At 38.1% G+C, this 12,095-nt stretch overlaps 1 protein-coding gene across 1 annotated transcript in view; it reads right to left on the bottom strand.

Moving 5' to 3' along the window:
* Window positions 1-696: 696 nt before the first annotated feature.
* LOC122077997 (nuclear pore complex protein NUP205) overlaps window positions 697-12,095 on the bottom strand; it is a 79,799-nt gene continuing 68,400 nt past the window's right edge. The window contains exons 37-44 of the mRNA XM_042643877.1: window positions 10,220-10,363; window positions 9,911-10,033; window positions 9,729-9,824; window positions 4,830-4,964; window positions 4,616-4,716; window positions 3,183-3,302; window positions 2,967-3,078; window positions 697-1,027 (exon numbers count right to left, since the gene is read on the bottom strand). Coding sequence (XP_042499811.1) covers window positions 944-1,027; window positions 2,967-3,078; window positions 3,183-3,302; window positions 4,616-4,716; window positions 4,830-4,964; window positions 9,729-9,824; window positions 9,911-10,033; window positions 10,220-10,363 — 915 coding nt within the window. The 3' untranslated portion in view covers window positions 697-943. The remainder of the gene's footprint in view (window positions 1,028-2,966; window positions 3,079-3,182; window positions 3,303-4,615; window positions 4,717-4,829; window positions 4,965-9,728; window positions 9,825-9,910; window positions 10,034-10,219; window positions 10,364-12,095) is intronic.

Below are 12,095 nucleotides of genomic sequence, written 5' to 3'. Positions count from 1 at the left end.
TCAGGAGAATGTTGGTTGATGTGACCTAATTGCCACATTAGGATAAGATAGTTCCGAGTTCCAACTAGTTGTAGTTTCCTACTTTGATGGAAGGGAGTTAGGAGGATATCCAACGTTGTAACTAAAGAGAGACTAGAGAAGCTGAAAACCATCCCCTGTTGGCCATTGATAGATACTTGAGAAGATCACTAGAGCACACAAGGATCATCAGAGTGGAACAGCAGCATCTAGAGGCATGAAATTCCTCTACCATGAATGGATTGTTGCTTACATTAAATCCCTATGGTACTCCACTATTTCCTTGAAATCACTCCAAGCCTCATCTCTTCAATGCCTTATTGCCTTTCTTGGGCCATCCGTGCCAAATGACAGATTTCCATATTAATGGCTTTCTGTCATGATTTTCAAAATCGGATTAGAATTGGTGTAATCCAACAGCTAGGAGGACCCGCCCATATATTACAGTGCATGCGCAAGTCCTCCCAGCCGCCGGATGCCTCCTAGGCCGCCCATATGTAGGAGAGGATTTAGATCTATCATATGTGCAACCTGTTCTCTCAGCAGTATCATATGAATCCTTTCAAGCCATGACCATAAGTTCATTCCTATCAGACTTTAATGGGATAACTTGTGCTTTTATCAGTGGAAAATGTCCTTATATTAATATCCGGTAAGGTATATAATCGGAAAACAATAGGAGAAACAGGAAGCATGAAAATAATTTGAGGTCATCAATCATACAATGGCAAATATGAGTTTCTTATGGTTTTCAACTAAAATGCATTGCATAAATTAAAACCGAGAAATTTTCAAGCTGCATATATATACAACCTCTAGGGTACATACCAGCATTTTGCACTTGCTAATGATACAGATTTACAAAACTGTGTCAACTTTATGCGACCTCAGGTTCACCTCGAAGTCATATGTCAATAAATTTCCCTCAGAGAGACAAATGTGGAATCGTCACTTCCTTGAGTGAAGTCACTAATCTACGGAACACCTTCAGATTGTGGCCCGTTTTACCCTAACACAAGCAGCAGCCAAAGAAACATATTAGCAGCTTCTTAAGCTAACCAAATTAGAAGTTCCGTGGATTCTTACCCAGAATGTAGCATAGAAACTCATGTTCATGATGAAGAACGAACCAAAAAATTATTCAGAATATAGCAACACTAAGGGTGTCTGTTGGTCAGTTTGGTTTGGTTTGATCCGGTTTGGATGAACCAGTTTTACGATGGCAATGGGTCAAACCAAAACAAAACTATTAAGCCAAATTTTGGTTTTGGACCTGTTCAGTTTTCATATATATGCATTGAAAACTACTACAAATAATGGCTTTATTGATTTTCCCGGATTTTTATCCAACTTTTTTCAACTTCGGCTAAGTTTCAAACCCAACCTGAGCCCCACTATTCATCCTGCAGGGCAGGCCAGGCCTGGGCTGAAGCTTTGGGTTGAACCCAGCCTGGAATGCATAAGTGGGTTGGAATGTGTAGCTTCACTTATAAGCATTAGATTTTTGGCTCAAGCTAGGGTCTGGCCAGGCCTGGGCTGAAGCTTTGGGTTGAACCCAGCCTGGAATGCATAAGTGGGTTGGAATGTGTAGCTTCACTTATAAGCATTACATTCTATACTCCCTCTCTAATGTTTTCAATGTCAAACGAAAAAATAAATAACAAGTTCCAAGGGAGTAGAAAGGACTAAGAGAATGCACTCATTTTTAGTCTCGAATTGCCAACAAATGAGAGGGAGAGATGGTGGAGAATTCAAAATTGATTATTATTGGGCTAACTAATTGGAACAAGGCCAACCCAGCGTGCCCTGGCCCTAGCCTGGTAGGGTCAAGCATGGGTTGAGATATCATAGCCCGACCCTGCCTGGGTTGAGCCCTGAGGACACTGGACTGGGCTGGGTTTTTTAGACCCTCTTGCACACCCCCCCCCCTTTTTTTAATTTCTAACAACCCAACAAACTTTTTCTTCTAATTCTTTTTCTTTTTTCCCTTTCCTGCTGAGGAAGGGGGTTGGAATAAAAAAGTTCCAAGAGAATTCAAGTTCACAAAAACCCAATACTTTCCTACTACTGATCAGATTAGTTTGAAATACTAGGCCATCTTCCTGGTCTTCACTGGATGTCAGTAAACAGATCTCATATATTTATGGTAAGGGCCAAGATGTTAAAAGTCCATTTTCAGGAATCATGCAAATTCAATTTTCCAACCACTTGTCCACAGAAAAAAAATCCAAAATAGCAAAACAGCAGACCGATGAGACCTATTGAACAAATTATTTTGACATGACACAGCAAAGGATACAACTTGGGTGCAGCAAAGAGTCCATTTACTGCATTCTCATAGACTACACAGAGTAGTTGATGCAGTTAGGTCCCACGAGTTTTTTTTCTTCTAAATTGTGGGTTTAGGACTTTTATCAACCGATGGGGTCATGGATTTTGAGCTGACATTTAGTTTTAACTACGGATATATGAATTTGCTTTGGGAGTTCCTAATTTAGGAGGGTGTTCTTTCCTAGTTAGAAATTCCTAATTTTTGGGTTTTTAGTATTGGAATTTCTATTAGGGAAGGACAAGATTCAATAGTGGGATTTCTTATTCCAAATCTATAAGGTTATCATGTAACTGAATTTTTGAGATGGAATATGGCCTTTTGGTTAGTAATATCAGATCAGCCATTTTCTCTTAATTGGTACCTCAGTTTTGTAATTTCTGCTTGAAAGGTGCTAGTAACTTCAGATCACCCATATTCAGTTAATTAGTACCTCAGTTTTGCAATTCCTGCTTGAAAGGTGTTTGGGCAAGAAAATTAGGGTCCCCATGAACCCAAGCCTACATTAGTCAGACATAGGTGCAACAGGGGTGCCGCTCATAATATGAAGTGTGCTGGTAACATAGTTAAACAACAAACTTACCACCAAATATTTATAAGAGACAATTATAAACCATACCTCACTTAGTGATTCAAGTCTCTCTATAATTGGAAGTAACTTCGCGCATAACAAGGATGTGTCCTGTCTGGATTCATCACATGAACTGTGCATAATCAATCTTGTAGTTTCCCTAGGTTCAGGAATGGTAGCACTGTCAAGAGAAATAAAAATATTATTTTTTGGCAAATTTCCACTGAAAAAAAAATAGAACACCAGAATTTTGAGAAGTTCTACCTGTCCCGGAAATGGATAAGAATAATATTGAGAACATGCTCTGCAAGCGGAAGGAGTAGTGAAATAAGCTGATCCCTATTGCCAGCAACCTGGCACATTTCTACCATTGCAATGTACCTCCTGAATTGAAGAAAGCAAAATGAAAAGCAACATGAAAATGGGTATCAGAAAATCACTGCCTACAAGAAATGTAGAGGTAGAACAGATGACCATGAATTAGTTGCAGTTCTCAAGCCATGTGTTATAACAAACAACAGAGCATAGCACTTTTTTAAAATATACAGACAATAAACTTGCCACCATATATTCCACCAAAGATATTTTTTGAATTACCAAAACAAGAATGCTCAAAACTTGGGAGTATAAATGCAATTATTGAAGTAATCATGAATTACTTCTGTTATGCACTTATCGAAGTAATTATGAATTACTCCTTTCAATATTTTTGTAAAATGCCTATGCCGCAGCCCTAGCTCAAGGCTGGGCTGCTAGCCTTGATGACCTCCAAGGTGGCCACTTGGGGCACAAGTTGGATCAATTTTTCTCCATCAGTCTGCTGTTTAGCACAAGTTGTACAACTATGGTATGGAGCAAGGAAAGAAGAAAAAGATAATAATACTGCATCTATACATAAACATTAGCTCTCTTGGGTCAAAAGGTCGGCATACTCAATGTGGTAATTTACATAACCATGCCTTGCCTGTAGCTTTGTTGCCTATGCACACACTGAATTTATATTTCACATAATTTCCTAGGCTACTGCCTAGGCATCCAGGCTCTTTCTTGGGTCCAAGGCTACAACATACCTTTTTGACACTTCACGAGTTTGCGTTGATTTATGTTTATTATTTTTTTTTTCCGTTCATATACTTATTTTATATCACTATATTTATTTATTATATGTTGATTTTCTCATATTAGATCATTACTAGCATAATTATATCATATTGCATCGATATGGTTATATGTTGCATATAAGCATAACTATGTAAAATTACCATTGCCATATTACATATGGTCATGTACTGCATGCCTGGCGCACCTAGGCAATGCTTAGGCAGGTGGCTTGTCGCCTAGGCACCCCTTTAACACATTGGGGAGCTAGTCACCTTGACAACTATGATATTTTGTCTAATTTGGTATCCCATTGACAGCCTTGAGCACCTAGTTTCCGAGGCAATGCTTCAACAAACAATGCATCTGTATATAAGCCCTAACTACATTGCATGAATTGTATGTAGATCTTATACAATCCTGAATAATCACAAGGTCAACTAACCAAGAAAAATACCCCTAATATCTTGATAAAATTCAATAGGCTAGGTTATAATACCAGATGTAGTACAAGCTGTTAAATGTGTGCCATGAGAAGAGTATTTTGAAATTGTTTATGCTACAGTCAAAACCAAGCAAAGCCAAAGAGTAGAGCATACCTTTTCTGAATATTGTCAGATGACGAGACACAATTTTGTCGTGTGCATATATTAATAATTTCATCAACCTCCTGCCTTGATAGTTCATTAATGTCTTGAATCTAAGAGACAATAAAAAGGTAATTAGCAAACATAATTGAAATAAAAAGGATGCGAGTTTGAAATGAAAAGGAAATCAGACAAAGGTAATGTTCATTCACAAAAATCAAGATACCTTGTTCAACAGTAAGGATTTTTCCTCAGCAGCTCTCTCAAGAGCCATTGTTACAGAATTAAGAAGACAAACAAGTGAACTCAATGTGGGCTGTTGCTGTCCAGCAGACACATGAAGATCACTAGAATCCAAGACCTGCCACCAGAAGCATGTGTAATCAGAAAAAAGGCTGCATCTTTAGAGCATAAAAGGAGTTCCAAAATTAATCCAGCTTGTTGGTGAATGGCCCTATTTCTTAGAGAAAACTGTTAAAAGTGAGATTTTTATACATTCCTTGCCACAAGTACCATTCAGCTAAGGCCTTTTGTATATCCAAGGTCTTAGGTGTTCAACACCCTGGTTCTTGGTCTCTGGTGGTGAAACCCTAGTTCATTTTTTCTGTCTAATATCTGTTTCTACTCCCATGAATAAAAGCTTTTTCCCTTTCTTTCATTCCATTTAGCAAGGAAGTTGTGTAGCCTCCTAGTGATATGAATGAAAAGCTGCTGAGTTATGTAAGGTTTCATGTTCTCTTCCACGTAACAGTTCTCCAAAGCAAAAAAAATCATCCTTCACCAAGGGGAACCTGCTGAATTTTTTCCTCAAACCATGTGCTTATCAAGATCAAGAGCTTTATCAGTAAGAACTGGATTCTTCAACAGGAGTACAAGCATTAATCCTGGACAATGTTTCCTACATTTTCTTGATGGAGAAGATTTCCTCATCATGGTCATGAAGTTCAAGGGAAGACTGCAGAATTTGGATATAAATACTAGATTAGTTCCAAATTTGTTCTATGTCCGGAGTCCTCTGCTGCTTTAATTTGGATCACTTTTTCATATTTCCCAGTTAAGCGACTCAATGAGTTTATATATATATATATATATATAGGTTATTCAAGGAGATGGAGGGCCTTCCTAAGCGCTTAGGCGATAAGGTAACCCCTAGTGACCTAAGTGTGCATGAACAATTTTAAAACATGTATACAGTTTCATTCCCACTTATCAAACACCAAGGGACATAAACCATGAGGCAGGGTTCATGAACATGACTGTCCACCCTGTGATTTGATTGATTGGTCCAAGGTTTCGACAAAGAAGATCTGTCCAAGTCACTTTCCTTTTTCTTTGCGAGTTTTGGGAATATCCCCATTCATAGGTCCACGAATTCCCCTTTGGTGTACTGTAACTCCGTTACTAAAGGAAAAACAAGTTCACCCAAAACGTAAATACATATATATATATATATATATTTGTTATAAAAATTATATACCTAAGGCTTTGATTATGCTGTTAATCAGTTCATCTGACTTGGATTTGTAGGACTTTGGTTGAAAGCCGATTTTGCTAAAAATTAACCTTTCTAGGTGAGTGCAAGTCCTGGCAATGTTTTGAAAGGGTTTACTATGAGAAATTCCCTCCATATTGTACGCCATGCTGAAAAATAACAAAATGAACATCTTCAAGTGCAGCCCAGAGTGACAAAACAACCTACAACTTCAAAATTTAAATAACCAAGCTTCTAATAGGATATACTGGTCACTCAGAGCAAGGTTTGAGATGTTGATTTCGACCAGGTTTAACTCTCGTCAAAACCGAAATGTGCCGTAAAATGCCAAAATTTCGGTCAAAACTTGGTCTATTTCGATCAAAAGACCGCAATGCCCATTTTGGTGGTCAACATTCGAATTTTTCCTTGAAACTTCAGGAAAATCCTATTTAAGCAAAATTACACATACTCAAACCATTAAAAACACACATAAAATGGTACTTTCGCTTTAGAACCTACTCCCTAGGTTGCAAGCGTATGCCATAGCCTATTGTACCTTTCTCTTATACAACATACTCTACATATAATTTAGTACTACAACACACAACATTCAATTAAAAAAAATTAAAAATATGTATCAAGAATGAAGAAACATTTAACACCACCAATGTCAAAAAGTCTCATTGTAGACACTTTTTAGATAGTAAATACAATTGTACAAGTTACATGTTATTTTTGAACCCCTATGCCATGTCATTATCACATGGAGTTCCAGGGAAGCTCAAAACCACTAGAAGTTTGTTGCTCCAACAAAAGCATTCCTTCGACTCTATTACAATTGATGGTCACGTCATATAGTATGGCTGAAGAAACGCTCAAAATCCAACACAATAGACTTATAGATGTCATCGTCCACATACTCTAGGTAACCCAACCTAAAATAGATCACTAATTCGTGAGTCTACAATACCCATCGATACTCATCAATACATAAATTTTCCCGAATGAATGAAAGTTTAAGAGTATCAATACATATCGAACAGTATTGGCCAATACGGTACGATACAATACCACTACAGCACAATACGCTCGATACATCTCTTTTAAAGGGGCAAAATGTCTTCTATGAAACCAGAATCGTGAACAGACAGTGAGAAATATTTTGGCATTTTTCTCTTCAAAATAACCCCTAGCATAGTTGTCACGGTGCCAAGGCGAACCAAGGCGGTGGAGGGTTATTTAAGCGCTTAGGCGAGAAAGCGTCCGCCTTAAGGCGAACAAGGCGACCAAGTGTTATTTTTTATTTTCCCTATTTTCTAACATTATTTAGTAAGCTATATATACCTTGTATCATAAAAAATCAAGATTAAGCAACATCAAGTTATTAAAAATCAACATTTAGTCATATTAAATCATAAAAAAATTAACATTAAGTCATATTAAGTAATAAAAAATCAAAATTTGGAGAAATGATCTTGTTCTACAATAAGTTTGATTGGTCAAATGATTTTATTTTTACATGAGACTTTTTGAATTAGTTATAATATAAAATCAGTTTTTCAACAAGTCTAAGATTACTTAAATCTGAGTTGTAATGACAAAGTTATACTCTAGTCAAACTTATTTTTAAGTGAGTGAATACTATTAAAATCGCATGAATGAAAATAATTTTATGGATATCAAAACAAAAGATTATTTTACCGGAATTTTGGTTTTTAGCAATGTTTTAACATGATATAATTTATAAAATTTTCATAATTGAGAAAAACCCCAGCATTTAAAAGTTGAAAATCGCCCCCATGACCAAAATCCAGTTTTTGTCCTTGGACTGGGGGGTTGACTTTTTATCTTTTTGGAACTTGATTTTTAAACTATTTTTATTGGATTCAAATAAGGGGTATTTGCTTATTTATGAATAATATCTTAAGTAAATGAACATTTACTTAAATGATATTTGGCATAAATAAGTGCCAAAACACAAGGCGGCATGCAGTGCAATAAGGCGACTGTCGCCTCGGCCCCAGGCAAACCGCCTGGACGCCTAGTCGTCGCCTTGACAACTATAACCCCTAGTAAACACCCCTATTACCACCCCCTGCGCCGTTATTTAGGAAAAATCATTAGCACTTCTTGGATTAAACTGAGATCAAGCTTCACCTAACAGGCAAGTGCACAACATCATCCTAGATGCTCCTATTCTTGAAGAACAGACAAGGTCCGATATGTATATTACAATCAGCCAACCGATTTAATCCTTGATTAGGGATAACAAGGACGTACTGGTGGTGATCAAGTCATCGACAATGATAAATGGATGACTGATGTATTACCGGACTCTTAAAAATTACGCAAGAGAACCTATAGCACTGTGTGATGGTTGGAGGATTAGGAAGTAAAATCTTCAACTTGTAGCTTCAAGAGTATCCTTTAGTGCTTGTCCATAATGTGAAAAAAAAAAATAAATAAATAAATAAAATTAAATGCCTCTTTTATGCATTGGTATAACTGGATGGAAACTAAGGGTCTGTTTGGCAATGTTCTTTTGAAGTATTTCTGTTGTTCTCTTGGAACAAAAAAAGAGCATAAATGTGTTTGGTGACACCGGTTCATTTTTTCTGTTCTTTTGTAGCGAACCGTGCACAAGAACACAATTATTGATAAAGAAAATAACACATTTAAATTTGTTCTTTTGTTCATAAACAAAAGTTAAGGGATCACCCTGCAACGCTCGATTAATCCCTCCCCCTCTCTTCTCCTATCGCTTCCTCCTCTCCCATATGCCTCTCTCTCTGAACCCACCTCTCCACCTAGGCACACTCGTCGCCGCTTGGTTCATCTCCCCGTCTCTCTCAACTGTCATCTCTCTCATCTCCCCCTCTCCCTGCAGGCCTGCCCCACCCCACCTTCAACTTTTGCAATTCCCTAACCCCCTATTCTACAAATCCACTGCCCCCCTCTCCCCATGTCTTGTCTCTCATTCATTTCTCTACAATTCCCCCACCCCCGCCTCTACAACTCCAGCCATCAGGCCACCATGGCTCCCACCTGAGAGAGCTTCCAACTTTGGTCAGTCGTATTTGGTTTGGGGCTGTTCTGGATTTCAGATAAGCCTCCGAACAACCTACACAGGGAGAGACTCATTCTTCATTTAATTATCTCTATAACCATTCAAAACAGGTTTTGTTTGAGGTCTTTAACATGTAGCAGACTACAAGTTTGTGGGATATTTCAACAGATCCATCTCTTTTAAAATAGAAATTGAGAAAACCTCAGAAATACGACAACCAACAACCCCGTTGATCCAGCAATTCAATTATTGGCTACCGCTGCTTTGGTTGACTGGTTTTCAGGAAAGTGGAGCTGCTGTAAGTAAAATTACCGCTTTTTATTTGAAATCATTCACACTTATTTTATTGGGTACTGAATTATAGAGACAGTCCAGTGCATGGAGTTAAAAAAAAAAAAAAAAGCTGTTGATGGTGTTTCTCATCATCGAAAAGACCCCAAAACTCAGTATCTATTGCAAGAAAACGATTATCATTGAAAAGTCCCGAATACTGTGTGGACTCAGTATCATTTGTGTTCACACACACACACACACAAGAGAGAGAGAGAGATAGAGTGCGTGAATAAAAGCATTACTACACATACCTGAAGCCGGAGGGACTTCTTTGTAACCAGAAAATAAAGGTAAGAGCCCAGACTAAAGCATAGCCGAAACAAGATCAACTCTAACTTCCTTTGGTCCTGATCATTTCAAATGAGAACATAATTGATAAATAGATGTAATCAAAACTGTATTTCCTTATAAATTAAGACATCAAAATGGTTACCTCAAGGGGTCGTACTGATTGGGAAAAACTGAAGGACTCGGCATCACGAGAAAAAAGAACACGCATCATGCCAAAAAGCCCTTGAATGAAACCATATTCATCACTCTCCTCATATGGCCAAACCTATAGGGCATCCAAAGCAGATTGTTTAATCGAAGTAGCATGAATAAATAAACTAGAAGAGTTATATAACCAAGAAACTGAAGAAAGAACAGCATATCCAGTGCATAAAACAAATCAGCAGGAATAGAAGGAGTGCCTCCCAAAGGCCAAAATGCAGTTGCTCTGCCTTCTCAGAAGGAAACTTACCTTGCTAAGTATACCAACAACAAGATTAATTTGCTCCAAAGTCAACTCGTCAGATTGAGAAACATTTTCCCTAAGAAGTTGATCAAAGAGCGACTGATGTCCCTTGACAAAATCTATGACCTCGCGGACAACTTTATTCTTCACCTATTGCAAATCACATTTATCAATACTAAATCTCACAGTAGGAAACTAAATGCACAAGAGTAAATGGGTCAGGACTTTTAAGAGAAGAATCTCAAGAAAAAGAAAATAATCAAAGTTATACAATACAGAGAAATAACTCATGGGAATAGGCAACTAATAGCCTATGTCATGTAATGCCTAAATAGGGTAAACAACTGTTTCCCTGATAAATGTGAATACCACGTGAATTTTTGAAGTATCTGAAATAAAAAGATAATTCTCATAACTCACAATCATCAGGAAAAGATCAGGCTAACCGTAATCAAACAATGAGACACAATAATCCGGCATAAACAAACAAACAAACACGCACACACGCACGCACGTACGCACGCAGGCACACGCACACACACAGACAGAGACAGAGACAGAGACAGAGAGAGAGCTATTTCCACAAGTCCATTGAATCGCACAAAACTCATTTAACAACATCACAGTATCACACTGCTAAGAGACCTAGACATTCACCAAGTTTAATTAACCCAAACTGATGCAGTTCAAAAGAACAAGGAGGCCAGCAGATAACCAGGCTTTCAAACTGGACCAAGAATGGATTAATAGGCTTAATTGAGCATCCATGGGTTTTATGGCCCATACGCTTTATGTTTTATTATGAATTTAAGTCCTATCCAGGATTAAGTAGTTAGTTTCTATTTTGTAATGTTCTAGAATAGCTTCTACATTGAAGAGATATTTAGGTTGTAAGGGATTCACCCCCCACCATACATAGGGGGATTTCCTATTTTGTTTATTTCCATGAAGTTATAAATAAAGAGTAGAGGATCATACCCACTACCATAGATCTGAGAAATAATCTAGCCTTGAGCTTGAGAGTTTTGTGAGAGACGGAGCATGGTTTTGTGGGATTTAAAACTGCTCTACAGTGTGATGCAGTAGGGAAAGCTTGGTGGGATGCTAAGGCTGGAGCTGGTGGTATTCCTTTTCTACAGTTAGGTGAAAGGCCTAACATATCCTTTCTCTTATTCTTATATCTTCTTTTTCTTCTTTTCTCCTTCATGGTTGGTTGAGGAACTGATATTGTTTCTGTTTCCAATCAGTTACAAATCACACATTACTATTGAATCTGACTTCTTGTGTACTGTTCTTCTGAAGTCCCAGGATCAGTCAGGTCTGATCTCAATTTCTCAACTCAACTATCAACTTCAGGTGGTCATTGCTGTTTTGCTCTGAACTTCCTGTGCAGTGCTAACACAATGTTTTGACTCAGGATGCTATTTCTTAACCAGTTTCTAATACTTATCTACATTCCATTTCTGTAATCTGTTTATATTTTCATTAGAGGCATAATGAAAATATAAGAGGGGGAAGGAGGACCTCCTGGTAGGCCAACAACTAGCAAGGACTCGCTTCCAGATGGTGTAAGTGAAAGGACACTCAAAGAAGAGGTGGTTGATATCTTTGGAAACATTCCAGCAAAGGCAACAAGTAGGAGGGATAGGGATGTGGCAGAGGACAAGGAAGGAGGACTGAGTGGGCAGACAATTGAGGGAGCTCCCCAAACAATAAAGCTGTGCCGAGAGATGTGAGATTTGAACCAAACTATTTTATACCAAGGAAAAGTGGTGCTTTGAGCCCTCACGAGATGCCAAGCAGAAGAGGAGGAAAAACACCCAGAGGAAGGAGACCAAATGACTGTCTTTCCCTCTAGAAAGGGGGAGGGGGGGGGGGGGGG

Source organism: Macadamia integrifolia, chromosome 5, assembly GCF_013358625.1.
Source record: "Macadamia integrifolia cultivar HAES 741 chromosome 5, SCU_Mint_v3, whole genome shotgun sequence".
NCBI classification, from domain to species: domain Eukaryota; kingdom Viridiplantae; phylum Streptophyta; class Magnoliopsida; order Proteales; family Proteaceae; genus Macadamia; species Macadamia integrifolia.
This window is presented reverse-complemented; position numbering and strand designations above follow the sequence as displayed.